Source organism: Syngnathus typhle, linkage group LG1 (genome assembly GCF_033458585.1).
Source record: "Syngnathus typhle isolate RoL2023-S1 ecotype Sweden linkage group LG1, RoL_Styp_1.0, whole genome shotgun sequence".
NCBI classification, from domain to species: domain Eukaryota; kingdom Metazoa; phylum Chordata; class Actinopteri; order Syngnathiformes; family Syngnathidae; genus Syngnathus; species Syngnathus typhle.
The window spans coordinates 19,560,001-19,585,616 of record NC_083738.1 but is presented as its reverse complement, the minus strand read 5'-3'; the positions used below and the strand labels follow the sequence as shown (position 1 = coordinate 19,585,616).

The following is a 25,616-nucleotide window of genomic DNA, read 5'->3' as shown; positions in this document are numbered from 1 at the left end:
ACCTACGGTAGATGACATCGTGCATGATCTCAACGGCGCCACCATGTTCTCGAAGCTGGACCTCAATGCAGGATATCACCAACTTGAACTAGCACCTGAGTCCAGATACATCACTACTTTCTCAACGCATGTTGGACTGAGACGGTACACACGCCTCATTTTTGGAATCTCTTCAGCAGCAGAGGTCTTCCAACACACGATCCAAAATGTGCTCCATGGAATACGGGGAGTCAGAAATTTCAGCGACGACATCATCATTTTTGGAACCACCCCTGCAGAGCATGACCGCTCCCTGGAAGAAGTCTTCGAAAGACTCCATGAAAACAATCTCACAATTAATCGAGATAAGTGTGAGTTCCACAAGACGTCTCTGGAATTTTATGGCTACATCTTCTCAAAGGACGGCATCTCACCTGACCCGAAGAAAATACAAGCCATCACACACATGCCACTCCCTCAGGATCCGAGTGAGGTCCGCAGCCTGCTGGGGATGGCTAACTACAGCGCTCGTTTCATCCCGGACTTCTCCTCAATTACCCAACCGCTGCGCGAGCTCACAAAGAAGGACACAGAGTGGTCATGGAAGACGGAACATACGGAGGCCCTCAATCGACTAAGAGACAGGTTGATCAGCAGTCCGGTCATGAGCTACTTTCACCCCGAGAGAAGGACAAAGGTCATTGTGGACGCAAGTCCAGTTGGTCTCGGTGCAATCCTGGCACAGACTGACAGGGTGGACAACAAAACATACGTCGTAGCCTATGCAAGTAGAGCTCTGACCCCAGTGGAACAGCGATATTCTCAAACCGAACGAGAGGCGCTGGCTATTGTTTGGAGTTGTGAGCATTTTCATTTATACCTATATGGAGCTGAATTTGTTATGATCACAGACCACAAACCGCTGGAGCTCATCTTCAACAACCCAAAGTCCAAGCCTCCCGCTAGGATTGAAAGGTGGGCCCTCAGACTGCAACCTTACAAGTTCGAAGTTGTTCACAAACCTGGAAAATCAAACCCGGCAGACTACATGTCACGCCACCCACAAACGCTCCACACGCCCAGTATCACAGATGACGTGGACACTGAAATGCATGTCTCTTTCATTGCTGCGCATGCGGTACCCAAAGCGATGACACTGGAGGAAGTGAAACGGGAGACTCGAGGTGATCCACTGTTACAACATGTTGTAGGAATTATTCACTCAGGTAACTGGGACGGCCTGCATGACAACGCCACGCAATTTGATCAATCAACTCTGAGGACATTTTACAACATTAGGGAAGAACTTACGACGGTGGATGGAGGCAGCCTCGTTCTTAAGGGCACCAGACTCGTCATGCCTGTGACCCTGCAATCCAGAGCACTCGCACTTGCTCATGAGGGACATCAAGGCATTGTCAAGACTAAGCAGCTACTCCGAGAGAAAGTCTGGTTTCCGAAGATAGACAAACAAACCGAGGAACTGATATCCCGCTGCCTTCCTTGTCAATCATCCACGCCCAAGACTGAGCATCAACCGCTGCAAATGTCTGAACTCCCACAGGGGCCTTGGGAGGATGTTGCGGTGGACTTCTGTGGCCCCTTTCCTTCAGGTGACTACCTGTTCGTCCTCATAGATGAGTATTCAAGATTTCCCTTTGTGGAGATTTTGCCATCCACATCGGCATGCAAACTCATCCCCGTCATGGACAAAATATTTTCAACAGTGGGAATTCCAAAAGTGGTGAAAAGCGATAACGGGCCCCCATTCTCAAGCAAGGACTTTTCGGACTTTGCAAGATACCTTGGATTCCACCACAGAAAGATAACCCCCTACTGGCCACAGGCCAACGCTGCAGTTGAAAGATTCAACAGGACTCTGACCAAAGCGATCCACACAGCTACGCTGGAAGGCAAGCCGTGGAAACAAGAGCTATACAAGTTCCTCAGGAACTACAGTGCGACACCTCATCATACCACCAACCGGCCTCCGGCTGAGGTGTTCTATGGTCGCCCCATAAATATAAAGCTACCGTCCATCTCCCATCCCCCCAGTGATGATGGTCTCCGTCGGACAGATGGTTTGAGGAAGGACAGAATGAAGGAGTATGCGGACGAAAGGAGAAACGCGTCACACTCGGTGCTCAAGGAGGGTGATGTTGTCCTAATACAACAGAGGAAGACAGGAAAACTTGTGACACCCTTCAACCCAAACCCCTACAAAGTCATCACAGTGAAAGGAACAATGGTCACTGCACAGAGACATGACCACAGACTCACAAGACATAGATCGCACTTCAAACTCTTGAAGCACAGACCGGAAGTCCCATTCACAACACGAGACGGTGATAACTGTGATGACGACAGTGTTAATGGACAAGCAGGTGATCCTGAACACGTTAACCTTGAAACCAGGAGGCGACGCCCTGTGAGGGTAAACAGACGACCGCCTCAAAGACTCATCACTGAGATATAGCAAAGGCTACATAGAGTGATGAGACACTGACAAATTCTCGCCACCGTTATGTTTGTTATCGACACAAGAGTAATGTGTGTTCAGTACTGCTCAGAGATGTTAAGCTTAGTTATTTGTTAAAGTGTTTGTATATCTGATTTTGAATTCATAGTATAATACGGAATCACAATTTTACATGACTGTATTTTGGAAACCACTTTATTTCAATTGTACATTCTGTCAGGGTAAGTAAGCTGAAACTAAGGAAAGACATTTCATTTAAAAGAAAAGGAGAGATGTAGTGTCGTGATAATTAGACACTACCCCTTTAAGACACGGAGGAAGTGAGAGGGCGTGACACAGAGAGCGGGAGAGTTATAGTTAAACAGAACGAGCGAGGAGTCAATGTTGTACTACCTGTAACTGTAAATGAAAGTTATTAAAGCTTCAACTTCAAAGACCCAAACCGAGAGGACATCCAGTTTCTACAGGATGCACAAAGTAAGACATTGAAACAAACAAAATCTCGTTCACCCCAATGATGTTCTTTGCTGCCATGGTTAATAATCCAAGGTTTCTCAGCATGTACAGTCTGTTTTTTTTTTTTGAGGGGGTGTTTTTGTTTATTGATATTCATCAAAGTTTTGGGCGAATTTTCATCATTTATTTTGCCAACACATTTGATTGGGTGTCAGTTTTATTTGGGGCGGGGCCAGTCCCAATCCCCTGCAAATAGCAGGTGTCGAATATACAGCAAATAAGTTCTTAAAAAAGAATGAATGAACAGGCCTATTTTCTGATAAGCGATCGGTTGTCTTTTTTTTTTTTTTTAATTCGAGCGTTCATCGGCTCCTGGATCGTTTGAAGCCTAATTATAATTCTGACACGAGCATCTTGTTAATGGTCATCAAAGATCATTAAACAATATGAGAGGTCACATAACATAGATTGTTGTACCAGCGTGTGTGTGTATGCGTGTGTGTTTGTAGCATCCTAGCGCGCTAACCTAGTATATCACACGGGGTGAGCACTAATCCAACACGACCTCTCACCAGGATGCTGCCCTGCAGGAGGCCAGGATGCAAGCCATGGTGGGCAGAACCGACTGTCTTCATCTGAAGTATCAATGGCCGCTGTACAGTACTAAAAGCAATAAGCATGCGGTGTTGCGTTGAGAACAAAGTAGGTGCTTTTTATTTGTTCCCTTCACCCTCATTTTCTACTTTGTTCTTGTTGATTTTTGTTTTCACCCTATCATTCCGGTCTGTCTTTTTTTTTTGTTTTATTATTCCCGTCTGTCATTTTCTCCCATATGGTGTTTACTTTTGCTCCTCTTATATTCCTTTTTATTTATTTTGTTCCTTGTAGTTTTCTTAATTTCTTGCATGTTTTCCCCTTGACCTAGTTGTAAACATTTTCTTTCGATCTTTTCAAATTTCATCTTTTTTGTCTTCCCTTTTATAACAGCTTAATTTTTTCAACTTTTGTTTTTTAACAGTTTTTTATAGTTTTTTTGGTACCGCTCCCTCAATATTTCCTTTTTTTTTATCTGATCCTTTTTCTTATGATTTGTGCTGTTTAATTGATTTTGTTCTTTTGTATTTTTCCCCTTTCATTACTTTCCCCCTTTCTTCCTTTCCTTTTCCTAGCGACTCATTTTCCCCTTTATCTGCTAAGATTAGTACTTCATTAACAAAAGTTATTTTTTCTGTTTTCGTCAACTATACTAACCCAGCTTCTAACAACATCAATATTCCACATTTGTCTGTAATCTTTACAATGTGTCTACTCTCAAATAATATTTTCCGATATTGGATTCTTCTGCCTCTTCCTTTGGCAATCAAAATCAGATTTTTTTTTTTAAGATTACTCCATAGATTTCAATAAACTGGTCTCATTTTTATTGAATGTTTAATGGACATGAGCCTATGCAATGTTTGGTCTCAGCATTCTTGCTGACCCCGGGACAGATCCCTGCTTGCTTGAAGTGTCAAAAGATGCTTGACATTGCAACTCGACTGTTATGTATTCATAACACCAACACCACCCACTTCAAGCTGCAAAAGTCTTCTTACTCATCCATTCCCAATTCATCTTTTTTTGTGGGTCTTTTTCTATCAAATTTCCTGTTAAGTTCTTCCTTAGTAAATTGTCTTTGCTGGATTCATGCAGTGAAATCGTTCCACTGTCCGTGGTGCTGAAACATGTCGTCTGTGTTAGGATAGATATTGATAGAGAGACAAAAAGATGAAAGGAAATAATCATTATGCATTTTTTCCTCTTTACTGCCTCACACTCAAGGAAAACTGCTGTCAAGCTGACACAAGCCCAAGAAAGTAGAAACTTCCCAATCTGTACAGATCTCTCATGAAAGCGCACGGTAGATCGCTGACGTCACTCAAGCAGTCGGCTCTCCTTTCGGCAATCTTCGTCCGCCATCTCATTAGCATTCGGTTCCCGGCTTGAGGAGGAGGGTGGAGGGAAGAGTAGAGAGAGTGGGGGGGTGCTTGATGCTGAGAGAAGAGCGTCGCACTCGGAGCAGGAATCAGCCGCGCTCGCCGCTCCGTCGCTGAGAGTCTTTTATTCCTCGACTGCTGGGGTCACTCCCCTTTTATTTTCCACCTTCCACCTTAGTCATTGTTAATTGCATGCCTGGCTGCACACACACAAAAAAGATGCTTGGGATTTAACGCCTTAATCGTCCGTCTCTCTCTCCTGGAATATTCCTGCCTCCCCTCCCTGAGTGTGTGTACGGTAGATGCAGACCGCCGCGGCCATGCAGCAGATTGTGCATTTCTCTGTGTCCTTCCTCATCGTCTTGTGGGGGTGCGCGCACGGAGGCTCGCCCAGCGTCCAAATCGGTGAGTGCAGCCAAATACAAAAAAAAATGTGCGCCAAAAATGAAGCGCATTGCGTTTTAGGAAGACTGACTGGTGGATTTCTTTCCACCCACACAGGGGGGCTCTTTCCGAGGGGCGCGGACCAAGAGTACAGCGCCTTCCGGATAGGCATGGTCCAGTTTGGTACGGCTGAGTTCCGGCTCACGCCTCACATTGACAACCTGGAGGTGGCCAATAGCTTCGCTGTCACCAATTGCTGTGAGTGCCTTGGAAAAAAATTGCATTGCGCCGTATGGTTTGGAATGTGTTTGGATGGATGCAAGGGGAGAAGGGAGATGAGGGGGGGGAGGGGTGGTACACTTGGTTGCCACGGCAACGGCAGCATCCATCATTTCATTCCTTTACACCCACAACACCATACATAGCTCGCAGTGATCATTGTCAGTGAGGCAAACAAATACTCCCTCATCATCATCTTCACATCTTCATCTCATTGAGTTGAGTGAGAAGCTTTTTTGGAGAGCATCTTTGTGCGCCTGTTAAATGAAGAGGTTTTTTTTTCAATTAGTTTGTTTAATGAAGGTATGGATGGAATTTGCCCACAGCCAGCAATTTTCAGCCTTTCTAAAAAATATATTTAATATTTTATCTATCTATTTGCATTTCCATTAAGATTAAGATTAACATTTTCATCTTTTTCATTTATTCTTTGTTGCATAATAAATATTTTATCATCTTTTTTTTATTTATATTATTCTTTTATTTATATTTTCATTTATTTTTGTGATAAATTTTTTATAAATTTTCCCCTATATAAAAGTATTTTATTCATAATAACTACTTTTATTTAGTCTGGTTTGTTTGTAGTTTTTCTATTCCTTTACTTAAATATTGATTGTATTGTATCTATATTTATTCAGTTATACTTTTCAATGCATGATAGAGTTACATGCGTGATACATGATTCAGGTATACCACATGATAATGATGTTTTGTCGTCAGACATGACATGCATTTGGATTGTTTTTATGTAACGTTTTCCCCTCAAATAGTTCATGTTGAAGTGCTTGGTTGCTATGCGACTGCTCCGTTCAATATAAATCAAAGGCTTGTGATTGGTGCTTGCCGGCGTCCAATCCATATCATTTGCATAAAAAGAAAAAAGCTTAGTCTCCGGCATGCACGCTCATGCTGGGCAGCCTGATGCGAGTGGGCGACAATCATCAAGGTGCTCAGCATACAAACACTGCAGCACAACAAGAATTTGCAATCACGCTTTGCATAACAGTACATAAGAAATTCTTCCGGGTATGGTGTGTAGTGGAACGTCTGTATTTCTTTAGTTTCTGAACTGACAAATTGTTGTTGAAAATTGTGTGTGTGTGGAGGGGGGCAAAGATCAAAACAAGCAATAAGAATTAAGCAGAACTACTTTGCTTTCTGCTGTCAATATTGTGTCCAGCGGAACTTGTTTGTATAGTTGACAAAATGCTAAAAATTATACAGATCACAGTAGATGATAAGAATTAAAGAGAAAAATACATTTGCTTACATATTGGAGACTGTTCTGCAATTTATGTTTACATAGTTTGGTTAAAATAACAAATATTGTCTAAAGGTTGTCGCGCAAAAGTCTATGAAATCAAGCTTAGAATTAAAGCTAACTAAATTGTTTTGCATAAGCATAGAAATCGATGAATCATATTTAAAAAATAATGTGAAATGAACTGCATTTATTTAGTTCATAAAATACTTTGACAAAATTCATCAAATCAACGTAAACAGTACGAGTTAAAGAACCATTTTTTGCTTTAGCTTATTAGAAACTGATGTGCAATATTTGTGTTTCTTTAGTTTGCCTAACGTGCTAAAAAACGACAAAATCAACCAGGTTAAAGCCAATTGCTTTTCTTGGTACGACTGAGCAACTTGTTTGGTTGAGATGAAAATGTATAAAAATGTCAAACAAAATTAAAACACAATCCCTTTGGTAAAGAGTTTTGCATTTTGCGCAAAGTGGAAAAAATTGGCCCCACGTGGCCTTTAAACTCATTCGGGTTCTTGTGGCTCCTCGACGAATAACTCAACTTGGGTTTGTTAGCAATGCGAGTATAACCTTAACGCTAAAGGTTTCATTAGCATGCGCGTTAGTCATTAGCGTTGATGTGCTTGCCTGACTTTTACACTTGTGCTATGTTCCTATGAAACTAAGCGTGTGTGTGTGCATGTTCTCGGAAAATGTAAGTGCTCGTCTTCAGGCCTTGTCCTTTGAAAGGGCAACATGACTCAGGCTAGCTAGCTACAGAGCTAGCGGATACGTCCATTGGGGGGTTTGCTTTTGTCTTCTTACCTGATGCCATATCTCCGCATTTAATAGACTGACTCATAAAAGAGAGTCCAGTGGGCATCATGAAGTACTTTAATGCCAGCACTTTCATTTTCATTAAGCTTTTGCCATTTTAAAGATGTTTATACAGAGAAAAAAAATGTCCCCACTGAGACGGACATTTTGTTGATCAATACGCTGCGCGGTTGTGCCGGCTATAAAAAAATGAATGACAACTTTTTCTGAACTGATAATCTCAAAACTTCAGAAACAATTCACATTTAGACTGAGAAATATAATATAACGTGCAGAAAAGAAAATACATTTGGTTCGTAAGTATTGAGTCTCCGATGTGATATAAGAATTGCTACTCATAATTCGGTATGGAGAAAGATAATAGTTTGCCTTTCCGGAAACAAACTAACAATTTTGAATGTGTTGCATGATAACGCCAATCTGCAAATAGAGAAAACCAAAACCGTCATTTTGTGCGTTGACCACTGTCGAATCCGATGGCACTGCCATTAAGCGTAATAAAATCATCAACATTTCAGAATTAATTGCCTTTTTGCAAATCTTTTTACAATGTAACATGGCTTCATTGACCATTCCAGGATTACGAGAATAAAAGACGCAACTTTAAATTGATTAATACTTTTTTGAGACGATCCACTTATTGATTTTGTCACTCATTTCTGGAAACGTTTGGCCAAACGGCTCAATTAAATGAGCGTCCACTTGCTGTCTACCTTAACATGGAAGGCTAATTGAGGGCTCAATCATTTTATTTGCGCTATTTTTTGAAATGATGGGCCATATTAATAAATGCTCTGAACTCCTGTTCAAGGAGCAGTTAAAGTACAATTTAAAACACACTTATTGTTTGTAGCCAATCACTTAAGGTAGTTTCGGTTGGCTGTTTTATCTTCTTTGCCCCTCCCTCTCTGCCTCAGCTGTCAATCAAACCAACACCTTGAGCCCCTGCTGCCCTGACTCCGAGGCCACCGACATAACTCTAAAATATGCGCGCATAAATCATGAATTCTGCCTCTCGGACGAGGTCAAACGGTGACCAATTGCCAGCAGTGAATGTCACACAATCAAGCAGATGAGAGATAAAAAACAGCAGCGAGGACAGAGTGAGGGAAGGCGTAAAAAGACAAGTCCTTTTGGGAACGATGCGGAAACGATTGTCCCAGCTTTTGTCACCAACAGATGTTTCACGAGCTCCCCTGATGGTATAAAAACAGCGGGAGATGAGCTAGTAAAAAGGTTGCCGAAATGAGACATTTTCTAAATTCCTCTTTGAATTCAGAGTAAATTTCCTATATTATATATATTCCTATATTTTGGGGATACCAACACCTCGAATGTTAGCGCTCCATTCATTCTTATTGAAAATTGTCCCTGACTTTGTGCCAAAAAGTGTTCCGCAGCATTTGGGAGAGTATTAGTGAGTTCCGAAATAGCTTTGTCCCCCAGGCCATCAGACTGATAAATTGCAAATAAGGACAATTTGACTCCCACTAAATTGCTGTTTTATTTTGCACATAATGCTCTACGTGACTGCAGTTCTCAAAATTCGACTGTTTGTGTATTTTTAAATTACCGCTGCACAACGATATAGACTACAAGTGCCATTATTTACTAAATTTTCTCATTTCTATCATAAGATATTTTTGTGCTGTATTACACATTAAATCTTTGCCAACCATTTCATGTATTATTTAGTAGAACCGCCAATATGATCAATGTTTTACAGTTCAAAGAATTTGAAAACAATCCGTGAATATCTTTTTGTATTTTAATAACATCCAATACTTTTGACTATACATTGCTTTACATTCCAGCCAACGTGTCATTTATTTTCACAATAACTTGCGTATTTATGTCCTGCATTACATGCAATGACGCGTCAGTGAGTTGTAGGCCATGGACAAATGGAGCGTATAAAAGCTCGGGCTCAGGGGTCAAATTTATTAGATGAGACTGAGGTATGTGTCACTTGGCAGGACATTGTCAAACCTTTCTTTTTCTTTTTTTTTTAAATCACTGGTGGATGCAACACCATACGTTAGCTTTAACAAAGAAGTAAGAAGAGAAGTTCTGTGTGGGTGTAGCCCCACTTTTTGTTATAGTGGGGGGGGGGAGTGCAAAATGACTCCCCAATGTAAGACTCATTGAAATAATTGGCCAAAATAAATCCTCTTCACACTGTTACTGTTTTGAAGCTGATAGTGCTGAATATTGGAATTAGACACTCTCGGGCTATTAGACCAAGTAGCGTATCTAAAAAGAGCAGTAACAATTAAACAGTGAAAAGCAGCAGAGTCAATTCACTCGTGTTGCCTTGGCAACCTTCTCCTTCACATGCGGAGTGGCGCTTGTACGTTTGTTGCGAGATCATTAGAACACACCAAACCTGCTTTGGTATTTCCGTAAAAGGTCACAGAGCATACGTTGTGTTTTTATGACAGGAAGTAGCCGCAATTCACGCATGCCGATCAATAGTTCAGTGTGGTGCATTGTTGTGTAAGCACTCACAACACTCAATGCAAGACGTTTTTGTTTTGGGGTGCCTATAATACGTAATAAGATGTACATTTTATATATGTAAATATTGTTGTATTAATATGCTAATAAAATCCCAAGGTTAAGTGAATTGTGTTGAAATAGTACAAGGTTTTCATTTTTAAGAAAAACTTCTAATTTCACATAAATACATAATATAATATTACCAAAATCCCCAATTGTGTGAGAAAACTCACAATTTTATGACCAAAATAAAGAATAATGAAAAGTCAAATTTTTTAAAAATAAAAATGTCGAGATTTCACGTAACAAAAACATAAATTTTACAAGAATAATGTTATCACACTATGAAAAAATAAGTAACTTTAATACAAATAAAAACAAAGATCCCTTATGAAAAGATTCATGATAACAAATTCGATTTTGTGGGAATGTCGTATTATTTATTACTTGAAAAAAGTTCAAATTTTGCGAGAAAAACAATTGACTTTAGAAGAATATTGTCACACCTATACTGCTGTATTAGACTACTTTTTTACAAAAGTTGTAAAATCTGAAAACAATTACACAAAGCAATTATTTGGCAAAAAAATACGTAAAATCTATTGTGCTGTTCCTAGAAAAGCAATCTTATGTAAAAAAGTCGTTTCAACAAAATAAGCCACTTATATGAGAAAAAACATCACAAACAAATATTTTTGTGAAGGATGCTCTTAGCCTCGCTTCAGCAAGACAAAGTGGTTCAGACTGTTGCCATGGTGTCACATCTCCTCCTCCTCTCCCACCGCCGCCTACTTGCAAACTAAAGGAGGCCACAGGAAGCATAAAAAAAGTGGCGTTGCACTAGAGGGCGCTATGTAGCGCTGCCCATGAAGTCGCTTGTGAAGGTTTCATCGTAGGCCATCAGAACGCCTCCAGGAAACAGGTCAGTGCACAAAAGGAGAGCGACGAGAGAGATGGCGAGGAAGAGGAGGAGGAAGAGGAGCAAGGGGGTTGGCAATAGAAGTTGACAAGAACTGAGCTGCAGTGTTCTTGTCGAGAGCAGCTGCCGGAAGGATGTCTCACAGGAGAAAAAAAAAAAAATCCAGCCAGTGTGACCGCCAGTCACATCTCCCACAAGTCCTTCTTCTTTTTAATATAGCCGACAGTCGCCACGGCAACATCCCTTGACGTCCCAGAAATGCACTGCCTCATTATAAGATGAGCTACCTAGATCGGAATAAAGCATTACAAGAGTGTTAAAAAAACATTTCACGCACAAAAGAAACCCAACAAATTTGATTACACCTTTTTTTGCATTTTTTTTTTTTTTCAATCCAGAACATGACTGTGTTGGCAGCTTTGTGGCTTATGCGCAAGTAAGACGATTGATCGGTCAGCCTCTCAGGATGTTTAACCGCAAATGAAATCTAAGAGAGCAGCAAAATGCTCCTTTGGGCTTGTTAGGATACCGCAGACAAGGTCGATGTCAGAATAAAAAAAAACAGGATTGCAGCCGCTCTATCAAGTGACACAACAGTCCATGTGTTAGCTTGTCCTCGATCAGTTCTATATACATTTAAATGAAAAGTCCCAGGGCCTTGTTGCCGTGGCGACGCGGCACTTGAGTGGACCACCAGTCAAATCTGTTCACACTGTTGACGAGTCCTGTGTCACTGACGTGCGCGCTGATTCATCATTTTAGCACTGCTCAGGGTCAGTTTATCTTCAATCCATCCACACAACCTAAGTGAGGTGGATTCATGCAAGTGTCCTTTGGTAGAAAGTGTGTGTGGGATGCAAGGGGGGGGGGGGGGGAGGAGAGGAATGTCACCATGGCAACAAGACCTGCTCTAATCCATACGGAGAAGGGTTTTACAGCAGGGGACACATTTTAGTGACTTGTCATGGAATTCCAGAGTGATGCAAAGCACATGACGGTGGCTGATGTAACTGATGCAAATGTGAGCTTCGCTTTTCTCGAAAGGCAAGGTCAAAAATAGTTAAGTGTTGACGCCTCATGGTAAAGTTTCAAATTTGGACTGAATTTTTGCGATGCAATTTTCCTTCAAAATTTTCATGAGATGACAAAACTTGTAATGTTTTCTGATTAAATTGTTCAAATTAAGAAATGATTATCAACATTGAAGTATTTTTTGGAAGGATTTTCTATTGTTACACCACAAAAATTGTGCTACTTTTTGTATTTTCACACTCAATAAACTTTTATAACACCAAGATTGGCAAAATTAGGCAAAAATGCGGACCAAAATGTCTTTGCTTTGTCTGTCGCAATTTCCTCCTAAATTCCTGTTGTGAGGCGAAGGCGATATGATAATTTATGCAAATGAAATCTTTGATCAGCATAAACAGCGGCGTGAAAGGAGACGACATGGTCCTCTGGGTGGCACACCGGCAAGAAGCGGGTCAGCTAATTGGAACGGCTAAATTTGTTTCACGCCATTCACCTCCTCTCAAGGTGACAAGTCACGAGAGCCTCCGCCCATCCAGAAGATAGAACCGGATCTAGTCATCGGCTCTTTCAGTGAGGTGGCTGAAACAGTAAAGCTTTACCTTGAATAATTTTTGTGACTTATTGCATTGAATGTGAAAGGGCAGTCACCTTTCTTTTTTTTTTTTTTTTTTGTATTTACTTTAGATTTTTAGTGAAGTAGGTACAACTATAAAACATTTGGTAGGTGGACTTGAGAAATACTGGTCATTAAGTTGTTGTGAGTAGGATTCATTGAGAGGCAGTCACATGTGACAAAGGCCTAATGGCTTTTCCCACAATCCTTCACTCTCTCTGCCAGCCGGCGATTAAGCATCCCTGACTTCTTTATTGCGCCAGATTGACTTGTTTCTCCCCTCCAAAAATACATCTCGTGAACTTTTTAGGCTGCAAGAGAGTGAAAAAAAATACTATTTCATAGGGTCTTGTACTTTTTTTTTTAAACCATTGCATCTTGATTTATTTGCAAGGGATATTGCGTCATTTCATTCATGACCGTGCTAAACTTTTTAGTCATATTATTGTGAGTAGACTTTTTTTTTTTCGACAATATTTTACCAAACCCATTTTTTACTACGATTCTGAATAACAATATGTGGGAAAAAGCAAACGCTTACAAAAATCAGTGATACATGCTTTAGATTGAACGTGAGTTTTTCTGGCAGGACAGGACACCCGACTATCTCCCCTCACTTGACTCCAGCTTCTCGTATCAGCAAGTCATCCCCATGATATTGCACTCAAAGAAATGCCTCATTACATTAATGACACAAGAGCACGGTCAATAAAGCTGATGGAGCTACATGCGACCAATACGAGCCGCACGAACGTCATGCTAATCCGCCGGGTAACGCTTGAGAAATGGCCGGGAACCTCGGGTCGGCGGAGAAGGCTTTTCGTGTGTTGACTGCAACAAAAGCAGCATCGACAGCGCTCGCCACGTAATAAATGTTAGATGTCAGAAAAAGCCACTTTGGCGTACGCGCCTGGGCACGGCTCGTAAATTATACAACGGGGTGAATTTTTGCAAAGTCAACAGAATGGCGGATGTAGAAAATGCAGATTACATACGGCATAGTTCATCGAAAAGCAAGGCCACAAAACACAAACGTTACACAAACGTGAGGGCTTGCTAAGTTGTAAATATTAGCATTGAATTTATGGATGATGGTTGTGTATTTTTTTGGGATAGAATTTCCTTTTGTAAAAATATAATTGGTTTTGATTACTTTCACAGTAAATTATTTCAAAAGCACAAAAGTATTTTTGGAAGGAGAAGTCCTTTGGGATTTTTGGACTGAACAAACCTATCATTTTTTTGTGGAACATGCTTACATTTCCTCTTACCCTAAAATAGGACAAACTAGTATTTCTTTTTGGACTTTCCTAGGAAGTGGATGAGAAAGTTAACATTCTGAGATTCAGCAGGCTTGTTGGCTTTTAGGGACTTTCTCCTGCATACGTTCTCCCCCGGTGCAGCTAAAAGACGGAAATCAATTAATCAGCCGGCAGACATGTGGAACACAGCGCGTCCCCGAAGCCCTCTAACGGATGTAAAACAACAAACGTTAACACTTGTTTTGTCTCTCTGTGTTGCAGTCTGCTCGCAGTTCTCCAGGGGCGTCTACGCCATTTTCGGATTCTACGACAAGAAGTCGGTCAACACCATCACGTCGTTCTGCGGCACTTTGCACGTGTCCTTCATCACGCCCAGCTTCCCGCTGGATGGCAACCAGCAGTTCATCATCCAGATGAGGCCCGACATCAAGGGGCCGCTGCTCAGCCTCATCGAGTACTACAAGTGGGACAAGTTCGCCTATCTGTACGACAGCGATCGAGGTCAGACGGCACGCCGTTCCTTTCTTGTGCAATTCAGATGTGTTGGGATTTGAGATAGATGATTGGCCATCGCTATTTGATCTTTATAGTCTTTTGACTTTATTAATTTTGGCTTTTCAAAGTGAGTCAGTGTTGGACCACACTTTCTGAGAACTACCCATATACATTTTATTTTACAGTATGAATATTGAAATAACGTAACATAGTTAAACAACACTATGAATACAAAAGAATATAATTCACTTTTCTCTTCTCTTTTATTGAGGCATAGGATAGGCTCCTTTACATTCTGTTTTGGTAAATTCCAAGATTGCTCCAAGGTGTTAACTAACACTTGTGAGTTGTTGATTTTGTCATCATAGTGCTGAAAATGTCCTCAAGTCTTCATGTGTTTATGTTGAACCCCCCCCCCCCCCCCCCCCTCATTGAGGTTGAGTATTTTGACCCCCCAAGTGCATTTAATGAAAGGGGGCTTGTCACATACAATCAGCTGCAATACGTGTTTATGAGTTTGTTTGTGCGCGTGTGTTTTATGTAACGTCAAATGGACGTGTGCGGTAGTGACAAGCAGTGGAGGTGATGGGCCCTTCAGCTATGGACCTCCACACTCCTCCTCATCATAATAATAATGCTGAGATTTTTTAGGGATTTGGAGGTTTCCGGTTCACTTAGCCACATAACATTTGGTTGTCATTCGTGAACAGACCCACAAAAAAGTCTCAAGAAGGCATGCACAAAAAGACGCTCTTCCAGTTTGATTCAAAACTTCTACTTTTAGGATCAATTCTGACATTTTCAAGTTGTCACCCAGAACAACTCAAAATTTGGTCCCATTGTTACCAAAATGTAACACTTTACACCAAGCAGTTGGATGATGCTAATTTGAGAACTATTTCAGTTTTCTTCAATGCATGGACAACTCTCAGCAACGTTGAATGACTCAGAATGAAGCATTATTGTCTTTGTCAAGGTTGTTTTTTGTTCTTTTGTCACCATTCCCAGCTATCCCTAATGTAGTGTCCGGTGAATATACTTACAGAAAAACACAGCGAAGTGGCTCAATGTGTAAATTGAAGTCATCGTTACCGATGACGCCTCCCTCACATCCGTCAAAACACCCGCACATCCTCATATCACTTAGCGACCGTCACAGTCACTTCCAGATCTCTCCTTCGCCTTCCATCCTTTCCTCTCGCCACACATTGGTTGCCATGGGAACAAAAAGATCACACTGACCTAATTAGACAGCCGTGCGATAGAGAAATATATGCACTGCGGTCCCCGTCGGAGCTCATCCCACTTGTACAGTAAGCAGCAGGTTTCATGCGGCATGTTTTAAGATGGATTTTGGAGGGGAGGCGGATTTGACTTTTTTTTTTTCGCCGCTGAGTTGCGTTCCTGAATGGGACGAGAACGTGAAGAGGGGAGATGAGAGGGGGGGAGGGTAGAGCATGAAAGGCATCTGAGGAGATGGCGTAGCTGCATAGAGAATGCGTGTGCGTGTTTATCATGTTTAGTGTGAAGTGAAATGGAGGAAAGAGCAGCACTGCACTAAATCCTTGCTAAGCCAACAAGCAAGCACTGGTGAGTCAATAGACTCCCCACATACGAGTGCATAAGTGACATGACGCCTCCTGTGTGCACTCAGCAGGCTTCATGTATGCAACATGCTCAACTACTCCAGGTTTATATACATTGTAGAGTACAGTAGAAAGGTCACAGAGATATAACAGCCTAGTTCAAGTCACCAAATTTATTTTTATTCTAAATATGTGTTCCAAAGAGGCTTAATTTAACAGTGATTATGGTCAAAATGGTGTGCGAGAATGAACGACAGCTGCAATTACGCTTGGACCGACATCTGATTATTGATTATACAAAAGCCAATCTTGCGCAATGAGCCACATGCCGCTTCACCAAGTCTCAAAGATCAAATGCATGATTATCCGAATCATTTTAGCTCATGGGTCAGCCGGAACATTGTGTCCTCTTTGTAATTATGACACATATAGATCCTTCAAATAGAAGTAAGAGCCTCCAATTTTCCAGCGCCGTAAAAAACTGGAATTGACCGATATTTCACACCACTGCCGTCACGCCCGGATCACATACGCTGGTCTTCTTTTTTTTTTTTTTCTCATTAAAGCGCAAGCCGAGGATCGATATGAGCGAGATTCAGCTGCGAAACGTCTTTAACTCGCAAGGAACGTCACATTGATCAAAAGGCATAATTAAACGTCTCGTCTGAGCCGGGATTCTGTTTTTTTGGAAGGGGTAAGGGGGATAAAAGGACAAATAAGATGGTGATATAAAGACTGTAGGAGCACATTGGTCCACTCCATTGCATTCAAAGTCTCTTTAATCAGATCTGTTACGGACGTTTTGCACACTTGCTGAGGGATTTCATCAATTAGTCATATCACAGCTTGCAGCTCAACAATGAATTAAAACTGAAATATGTCATTTTCAGGTGATGTTACAAAATAAATTATCTTGGGTTTAGAACAAACATTTGAAATTTAGCCTCTGATCAGCTCTTTGTGACTCACATCTGTGGGGGGAGCCCTTAAGAATATAACATGATAGCATTTTTCCTTTCTCTGTATTAATTGAGCTTGGCAGCTTTAAGACAATCGAAAACGAATGTGATCAACAAAGAAGTCGCCAACAAAAATGGGAAATGATTGAAAGTGTACCCTGTCATAAAGTGCGTGCTGTCTCAGACACTTCCCTCCCACACTTGGTTGCGGTGCAGAATACGTACGTACCTGTGACTCACCCTGACAAGCTCGTTACATAAAAGCACTGAATCACGGCTTTTTAACGAGCCTGAAATGGCAGCCAATCAGCAATAAAGCAACAATGCCTGATTGTGAATATGTCGTGTCTGCCACATTATTGAGCTTATTTCCAGAGTAATGATGCTGCTTCCACATGAGCGAGGGGAGAGATTTGGGCTGCTATTGGTTAGTCACTTAGTTTGTGAGTTGGTTGTCATAGTTGCAGTTGTTTAATTTGTCAGGTAATTGGTAGGTCTGTTGGTTGGTTGGTTGGTTGGTTGGTTGGTTGGTTGGTTGGTTGGTTGGTTGGTTGGTTGGTTGGTTGGTCGTTTAGTTAGTTTGTATCATTAGTCAGTCTGTTGGTTATCCAGTTGGTTGGTTGCTTTGTTGGTTCATTAGTTGAGTGATTGATTATTCAGTTGATTAGAAGGTTGGTTAATACCAAATACTGTTATTTGGTTGGTTTTAGTTAGTTGGTTAGTCATTCGATTGGTTTGACAGTTTATCGCTTAGTCAGTTGGTCGGTTGGTTGGTTTGTCGGTTTCTTGTTTAGTTAGCTGGTCGTTTGTCAGTGAGTTGGTCAGTTGGTTACTTGGTTGGTTGTCTAGTAAAGCGTGTCGTCAGTTATTTGGTTCATTAGTTAGTTTGTTAAGTCAATTAGTTAGTTGGTTAGTCAAGTGCTGGGTTGTCATCCAGTTGGGAGTCAGTCAGTGGTTATTTATGTACTCAATTAGTTGGCAGGTGCATTGGTTGGATTTTACAAGCCAATGTGCATAAAATATTGGAGAGCGGTTGTACGAAGAAGCTATTAAATTATTGCCCTGATCTAATAGATTAAACGTGGAGCTAAGTTGTTACAGTCCATTTGAATGAGGACCAAGAGGTGCAATTTTGTTCCGCTCATGGAGCCGCACCGACTTTTTCATGCACATTACCCCGACTGGAGTAGAACAGTGAGTTCATTAAACAAATCAAACGGACATGTTTGGATTATTGTACATTGGCAGCATTCTGCCAGTCTCGTTCTACTGTTTTCTATTGCCACAGATGTTATTTTGTTGCCAGGAAAACGAGACCCTGATAGTTGACTGTGATTTTGCACTCCCTCAGGCCTGACGACGCTTCAGGTGGTCCTGGACACGGCGGCCGAGAGGAAGTGGCAAGTGACTGCCATCAACGTAGGAAACCTGAAAGATGAGCGCAAGGATGAAGCGTATCGCTCGCTTTTCCAGGACCTGGAAAATAAGAAGGAGCGGAGGGTGATCCTGGACTGTGAACAGGACAAAGTCAAAGACATCATGGACCAGGTCTTTTTACACTTCTGCTCTACGTATCGTAAAAGTCACTATTGTAAAAATACCAAAATGCCAATTGGTGAATTTTTTGATGAACAGAAATTGGTGAATAGCAAATTGATGACTGTTTAATGTTAATGCAATATTTTTTCGCTTTACACAATAAAACTGACATCTTCACGCTATTCAGAGAACTCCGGGTAGGCAATCTAGGCCAGTCACAGATACAAAACGTTATTATTCAGATCTGCCCTGCGCCATTGTCTGGACAGAGGTGCCAGTCAAACGGCAGGATTAGCTTCAGCAGTGTCATACCTGTCAAGCCTTCAAATGCTACAAAGCCAATCAATTTTCTGTCCCTTTTTTCCACCCCTGTTGCTGCTGCTGTTGATAAAGGACAGTCGCTTAGGATATCTCTTTCTTACTGTCACCGGTTGTTAAATATAACGATAATGGCCACAAGCATCAGCTATGCTAGCTAGCGTGACACGCAGTTGGCCTTTGGAAGGAATTCAAGAGTTGGGTAATACACATAAAATTCCAATGGAATAGGTTTTGGCAGGTGGACCCATCTTGAGTAAGGCTGAGCGATATGGACTTAGAATGATGTCTCAGATTTGAGCATTTTAAATTTAAATCAATGTTTGTCTTAAAAAGCAAAAGAAAATATATAAATTTTGCTTTGTGTATTTTTGCACCTTTAGAGATTTACTATTTATCAGTTACTGACTAATATATCTGATTCTACTTTCCAAAAATTAGTGGTTTGTTTTCTTTTGAACGATACAGCACAAAAATATCGAAAGTGCTGCTACCAAAGCATTTTATGATTATATGCAATATGTGACTCTACAGGGGCTATTTCTAATCAATTAGCATGAATTGCTGTTCATACTGATGTAATCCAGAGAAAAGATCATAATGTACTCCTACCACTACTTTTGTATAAAATTCTGATGACTATTTATTTTCATCTGATCAATAATTCTGCAGGTCATCACCATTGGCAGACACGTAAAAGGCTACCATTACATCATAGCCAATCTGGTAAGAGACATTTAAGGTTTTACTGGACACCGAAAGGCAGCAAAAATGACCACAACTTGTCATGTTTCCAGGGTTTTGTCGATGGCGACCTATCTAAAATCCAGTACGGCGGTGCCAATGTGTCAGGCTTTCAGATTGTGGATTTCGACGATCCGCTGGTGTCCAAGTTTGACCAGCGGTGGGAGGCCCTGGAGGAGAGGGAGTATCCGGGAGCAGATAGCAAAATCAGGGTGAGCGTTAACTTCTTGTTCACATGTACCAACTTGCTTCAGACATGTACGCTATGTGCATTATTAAGAAGGTTTGACCAAGAACACCATGTACTGGATATGCACTCCAGCAAGGTCCGGCCTCATGGGCTTGGGAATTGTTATGAATCCCGTGTTGCTTAACTGAATCAACTTTGAAAGTCATCTTTCCTGTTCAAGCTCACTGAAGTAGAAAGAGTCCACATTAAAGCGCTTTATAAACCTACGTAGGGAACACAAGGTGACTGGCGGTTTGATAAATTTGTCAAGCACTCTAGTGTGTAACTAGAACATGGCACTCTGCAAGTCACAGACTACCGCCGAGCAGCCTCAGGAGATACCAACATACCCTATTTTCCGTTTTGTGATTCAGTTTAATCTGAGAAAACAACATCATCTCACATTGCTGGAGGAATGTTTTTCAGAATATTTTTAATTACCTTCAGTCAATTGTTGAATACAACAATTACAGGCATCTACAAACAAAATGATTTAAGACATTTCATAGAAAAGAAAAAAGAAAAATTGAAGTAATATAAAAGCAACATGAATAATTAAAAAGTTGCTTAGTAAAAAAAATCATTGCATCCAGTGCAATGACAAGATTTTGGCTAAAAAAAAATATTACAGATGTATTTCTATAATGATTCTATTAAAATGCATTGCATGTAAAAATTTTACCGAAATGTTTCAAACCAAGCTGTTGCAAATGCAAATGTATTTGAAAGTGAAATATAACTGAAGACCATTTAAAAACACCTTCATTGGAAAAATAAGAAAATGAACTGTACATAAAAATAAATAAATAAATAAATAAAAAGTAAACCTGGATTTGCCTTTGTCTACGTAGTACACATCGGCCTTGACATACGACGCGGTGCAGGTGATGACGGAGGCCTTCCGCTACCTGCATAAGCAGCGTATCGACTTCACCCGGCAGGCCAACGCTGGCGACTGCCTGGCTAACCCAGCCGTTCCCTGGGCTCAGGGAGTGGAGATCGAGCGAGCGCTGAAGCAGGTAAAACGTAGCCGTGTTCGTCTTGTGCTGCGTTGCCATGGCAACGCTAGACTTAGCCGCCTTTAGAACGGGATGAACGACAACAAAGGGTGGGCTCGCACAGAAATGATTCATGTTATTATGCATGTGAACATTCATTGGATTAAACCAAGCAATTATTTTTGGGTATTTTAGTGACACTGATCTGAAATGCTGAGGAATTAATTGAATTGTTGAAATGTAGACCGTGAGATTCGTATTGAAATGCTTTGTTTGAATCAATCACAAAATGTGAAATAAGGCCTGAATGTCTCATTCATTTGAATTTTTTTTTTTTAAATTTAATTCAATCTCTCAAAATATGTATTGTAATATGAGATTTGTACTGCCAGTGATTTGTAATGAATGAGTGGTTTTAAATCTGACCAAAGTGGCTTTAAAAAAAAGAATTCTTCCCTTTGGCTTCTTCAGACCTGCAGAGGTTCTGCAATTGACATCACAGAAAGTCTGTCATTCCCACGACAAACAATATCCATCATGCTATTTACAAGGTTTGAAGCAACAATACATTTTCAAACCAAAAGTTAATTTATGTTAGCACTGTATATGGGCCCACTGACTCAACATATTCCTAAAGCAAGGTAAATTGGAGCAAACTAGCCTCCAGATTGGTGGCCCGTCAGTCACAGGGTGATCAGTGGCGGTCATTGGCGGTCAGTGGGTCATGAACCACTGCACTCCTCCAAATCAAGCTAGTCATTTCCCCCGAAAAGTGTGTCAATTCAGGAGTTGGCCAGCAATGTAGATGACAGTTGTACTACTGAGTCGCCAAAGAATTCATTTTGGAGAGGTGGAATGGAATGAGCTTCCTTCAAATAGACTCCAATTTATTCTCAGCTCTCTGCCATCTAAGTTGGCTGCGAGTCAAAGGCAAGACAGAGGATATTTTTGTTGTTGTTGTCTCAACACCCACATGCTGTCCACTTTGTATGCTGGCATGTAAAATCCTTTAGACCGGGAATTTCCAAATTGTTTTAAACGCACCCTTGGGGTATCCAAAAATGTAATGTATTGTTTACCCCTAAAACAAACAAACAAACAAAAGATTGTAGTTCTTTTATATTGTAATAATAAATGTATATAGCATGATAATTCAAACGGTTTAAGGTGTTACAAGCTCTTGTCTGTATTATTGGTTTCCCAAAAAGATGAACAAATAATGATGCAATATTCCAAATAATGAAACCAATTGGCAGATATTAAACATTCATTATTTATTTATTTTGAAGCACAAGTAATTCTTTTTCTTCTTCTTTTCCTTTCGGCTTTTCCCCTAATTGTTCACATTTATATGCTTGTACATGTCTACTTGCTTCATTTCCCTAAAAAGAAAAAAATATTGTCGCACTTCAGTAAAAAGAAAAGATTTAACCTCGTATAGATTCCACTGTTACTAAAAAGAAGACAAGATTTAAGCCCATATATATTTTTAAATTAGTATTTATTTATTGTCATAATTCAGACTGTTCAAATTGTTACTAAAATATTTAAGTCGCTATACAAAACCCCAGCCGTGATAACTAAATAACTGAATATAAAGGCTTTTTTTTGTCTATAAATGACTTTGCTGATTTATGGAAGGCAGAAGTACACCAACCTTGTGGGGATTTTGAAAAGGGGTGCTTGTTGTTTCACAAAAGCTTCTTTATGGGGTCATTTCAGATTATCGCTGGGGCTTCATTAACATCAAAAGCCCAAAAATGACAGACTTTCTGTCTTTTGGGAACAAATTAAGGCACACATTCCATTGAGTCATTATCTCCAGTGTCCTCAAATTTAAAAGACGCATCGTTGCCACAGGTACGCGTGGAGGGCCTGACGGGCAACATCCAGTTTGACCAACACGGCAAGCGTGTCAACTACTCCGTGAACATCATGGAACTAAAGAACAACGGCCCTGTAAAGGTAAAATCTGCCTCGCAGCGGGGAAAAGGCTCTCAAGATTAACGACGTGTATCTTAGTCCGACGGGCGCTCATTATTTATTCATGGCCGACAGATTGGCTACTGGAACGAGGTTGACAAAATGGCCGTCACCAAATCCGATATCTCTGCCAACGACTCGACGGGGATGGAAAATAAAACGGTCATTGTCACCACCATCTTGGTAAGTTATCGAGGTAAACGCTTTGATTTATGGCCGCTCTGGGTGCTTTAATTGGCTTGTCCTTTGGTCCCCCAGACACCGGATAACATTAAGACGCAAAGACACAGTGTAAATTCTGCTGTGTTATCATTCATCTTGATTTGCAACACCAACCAGTTGTGCCTTAAATTTGCTGGACTTTTGGATTCATTTCCTGCAGAGTCCACAATCTCCGTTATAAAACCTTTACTGCCTGTAATTTTATATTTTATATTACTCCCTGTCACACAAGTACAGTTCGCAGTTCGCTATTAAAGAATTTACGTACGTACTTGGGTAACAGTAATTGGTGTCGAGGAAGTCAGATCTCAACTGAGGGACCAAGACTGGATGTATGTATGTATGAATTCAGCTAAATGATGTTATGTTGTGCTGGCCGTTCTTCAGGAAGCTCCTTACGTCATGTTGAAAAAGAACGCTGACCTCTTTGAGGACAACGACCGCTACGAAGGCTACTGCGTGGATTTGGCCGCCGAGATCGCCAAACATTGCGGCTTTAAATATCAGCTGAAAATTGTCGGCGACGGGAGATACGGGGCCAGGGATGCCGAGACCAAAATCTGGAACGGGATGGTCGGCGAGTTAGTGTACGGGGTGAGTTGCCTCTTCTTTGCCTAGACTTAGCGAAAAGTAGGAAGAATCAGTGGTAATCGCCATGTTTGTTTTCCAGAAAGCCGACATCGCCGTGGCTCCACTGACCATCACCCTGGTCCGAGAAGAGGTGATTGACTTCTCCAAACCTTTTATGTCTCTGGGGATCTCCATCATGATCAAAAAGCCCCAGAAGTCCAAGCCTGGCGTCTTCTCCTTCCTGGACCCGCTGGCCTATGAGATCTGGATGTGCATCGTGTTCGCCTACATCGGCGTCAGCGTGGTGCTCTTCTTGGTCAGCCGCTTCAGCCCGTACGAGTGGCACACCGAGGAGTACGAGGACGGCCAGATTCAGACCAACGAGTCCACCAATGAATTTGGCATATTTAACAGCCTGTGGTTCTCCCTGGGGGCCTTCATGCGACAAGGCTGTGATATTTCGCCAAGGTAGGTTGGTCAACTAAGTATTGCTAACTCCACTGAATTTTGTTTAGCGAAGGAGCTAAGTTTAGCCTTCCTCAAATGTGTCGTTTTTTTGTCCTAATAAATAGCAAGTGATTGTTTTTGGGCGACAGGTCTCTATCCGGCCGCATCGTCGGCGGCGTGTGGTGGTTCTTCACGCTCATCATCATCTCCTCCTACACGGCCAATCTGGCTGCTTTCCTCACTGTGGAGCGGATGGTGTCACCCATTGAGAGCGCCGAGGATCTGGCCAAGCAGACCGAGATTGCGTATGGCACGCTAGACTCAGGCTCCACTAAAGAGTTCTTTAGGGTAAGGCACAAAATGGAATTCTTGAGCATATTTAAACCATTTTAGATGTGCGTATGTGTCCATCTTCCTGTCAAACATCTTCTAATGCAATGCTTCCATGCAGCTTTCCAAAAACACCATTTTTTGTGTACGAAAAAAACCCACTCCATAATATTCATGTCTATTTTCTGTTCCCCCCACAGCGTTCTAAAATTGCCCTCTTTGACAAAATGTGGACATACATGCGGAGTGCGGAGCCCTCTGTGTTTGTGAAAAAAACAGCCGAGGGGGTTCTGAGAGTCCGCAAGTCCAAGGGCAAGTACGCCTATTTGCTGGAGTCCACCATGAATGAGTACATTGAGCAGCGCAAGCCGTGTGACACCATGAAGGTGGGAGGCAACCTGGACTCCAAAGGCTACGGGATCGCCACGCCCAAAGGATCCTCATTAAGGTGGGTGGAATAGTATAACAATGTGTCCAATGTTGTTATAGTATCCCACCTACCCTGATGTAGCTTTGCTTATGTGTCTCTGGTTTGTATTAGGACATAAGGTAATGCCAACTACCCTCCCTCAAATCCCCGTTGCAATTTATTGTAAGTCGATAAATTGCAAAAAATATAGTGTTTTCATGAATAATGGGGTACTTTTGATATGATTCTTCGAAAAGTAATTAAAAAAAAAAAAGACCTAGACTTATACTGACGGGAAAGTTGACAAATTGCCCACATTTGTAAAATAGCATGAATAATAGAATACATGTCCAAGAGTCACATTTGTATATTCTATATCTCATATTTTATATCTCATATTTCTATATTTGTATAAATCAATTAATTAAGCTTAATTAGAGTTTTCATAATGTTATATTTTACCAAATAAATTCCTAAATTTAGCAATACAAACGTAATGAAATGCAATAAAATGCTAAAATTATGATGCTTAGTAAAATTCTTATTTCATATTTTTGTATCTTCATGTACAGGCTTAAAAATATAAAAGATTATATAATACTGTTTCAACTTTTTAGGTAACTACTGAATAATATAAGTGACAATATTTATTAAATATTTGTCCATTGTACATAATATTTCTGTAATTTTTTAGCGATATATACATTCCGAAAATCATAAACTTTAATTAACAAATATGTTTTCCAAACCATATTATATTTTGATATTATTACAGTATTTTATCATTTAAATATTTCTCAAATCAGTTATTATAATTCAAATCCTA

The 25,616-nt window shown here is 40.9% G+C and overlaps 1 protein-coding gene across 3 annotated transcripts in view; it reads left to right on the top strand.

Moving 5' to 3' along the window:
• The first annotated feature begins 5,078 nt into the window (after window positions 1-5,078).
• The window catches only part of LOC133157197 (glutamate receptor 2), a 27,605-nt gene continuing 7,067 nt past the window's right edge, over window positions 5,079-25,616 (top strand). For 2 of the 3 annotated variants that reach the window (XM_061283565.1, XM_061283562.1), the window contains exons 1-13: window positions 5,079-5,295; window positions 5,392-5,532; window positions 14,223-14,462; window positions 18,353-18,549; window positions 19,531-19,584; window positions 19,656-19,814; window positions 20,683-20,850; window positions 22,690-22,794; window positions 22,888-22,995; window positions 23,422-23,628; window positions 23,705-24,072; window positions 24,201-24,399; window positions 24,582-24,829. In XM_061283565.1, the coding sequence (XP_061139549.1) occupies window positions 5,193-5,295; window positions 5,392-5,532; window positions 14,223-14,462; window positions 18,353-18,549; window positions 19,531-19,584; window positions 19,656-19,814; window positions 20,683-20,850; window positions 22,690-22,794; window positions 22,888-22,995; window positions 23,422-23,628; window positions 23,705-24,072; window positions 24,201-24,399; window positions 24,582-24,829 (2,297 nt within the window). In that variant the 5' untranslated portion in view covers window positions 5,079-5,192. Of the gene's footprint in view, window positions 5,296-5,391; window positions 5,533-14,222; window positions 14,463-18,352; window positions 18,550-19,530; window positions 19,585-19,655; window positions 19,815-20,682; window positions 20,851-22,689; window positions 22,795-22,887; window positions 22,996-23,421; window positions 23,629-23,704; window positions 24,073-24,200; window positions 24,400-24,581; window positions 24,830-25,616 lie in introns of those variants that run through there. The other variant, XM_061283571.1, reaches the window with a different exon arrangement.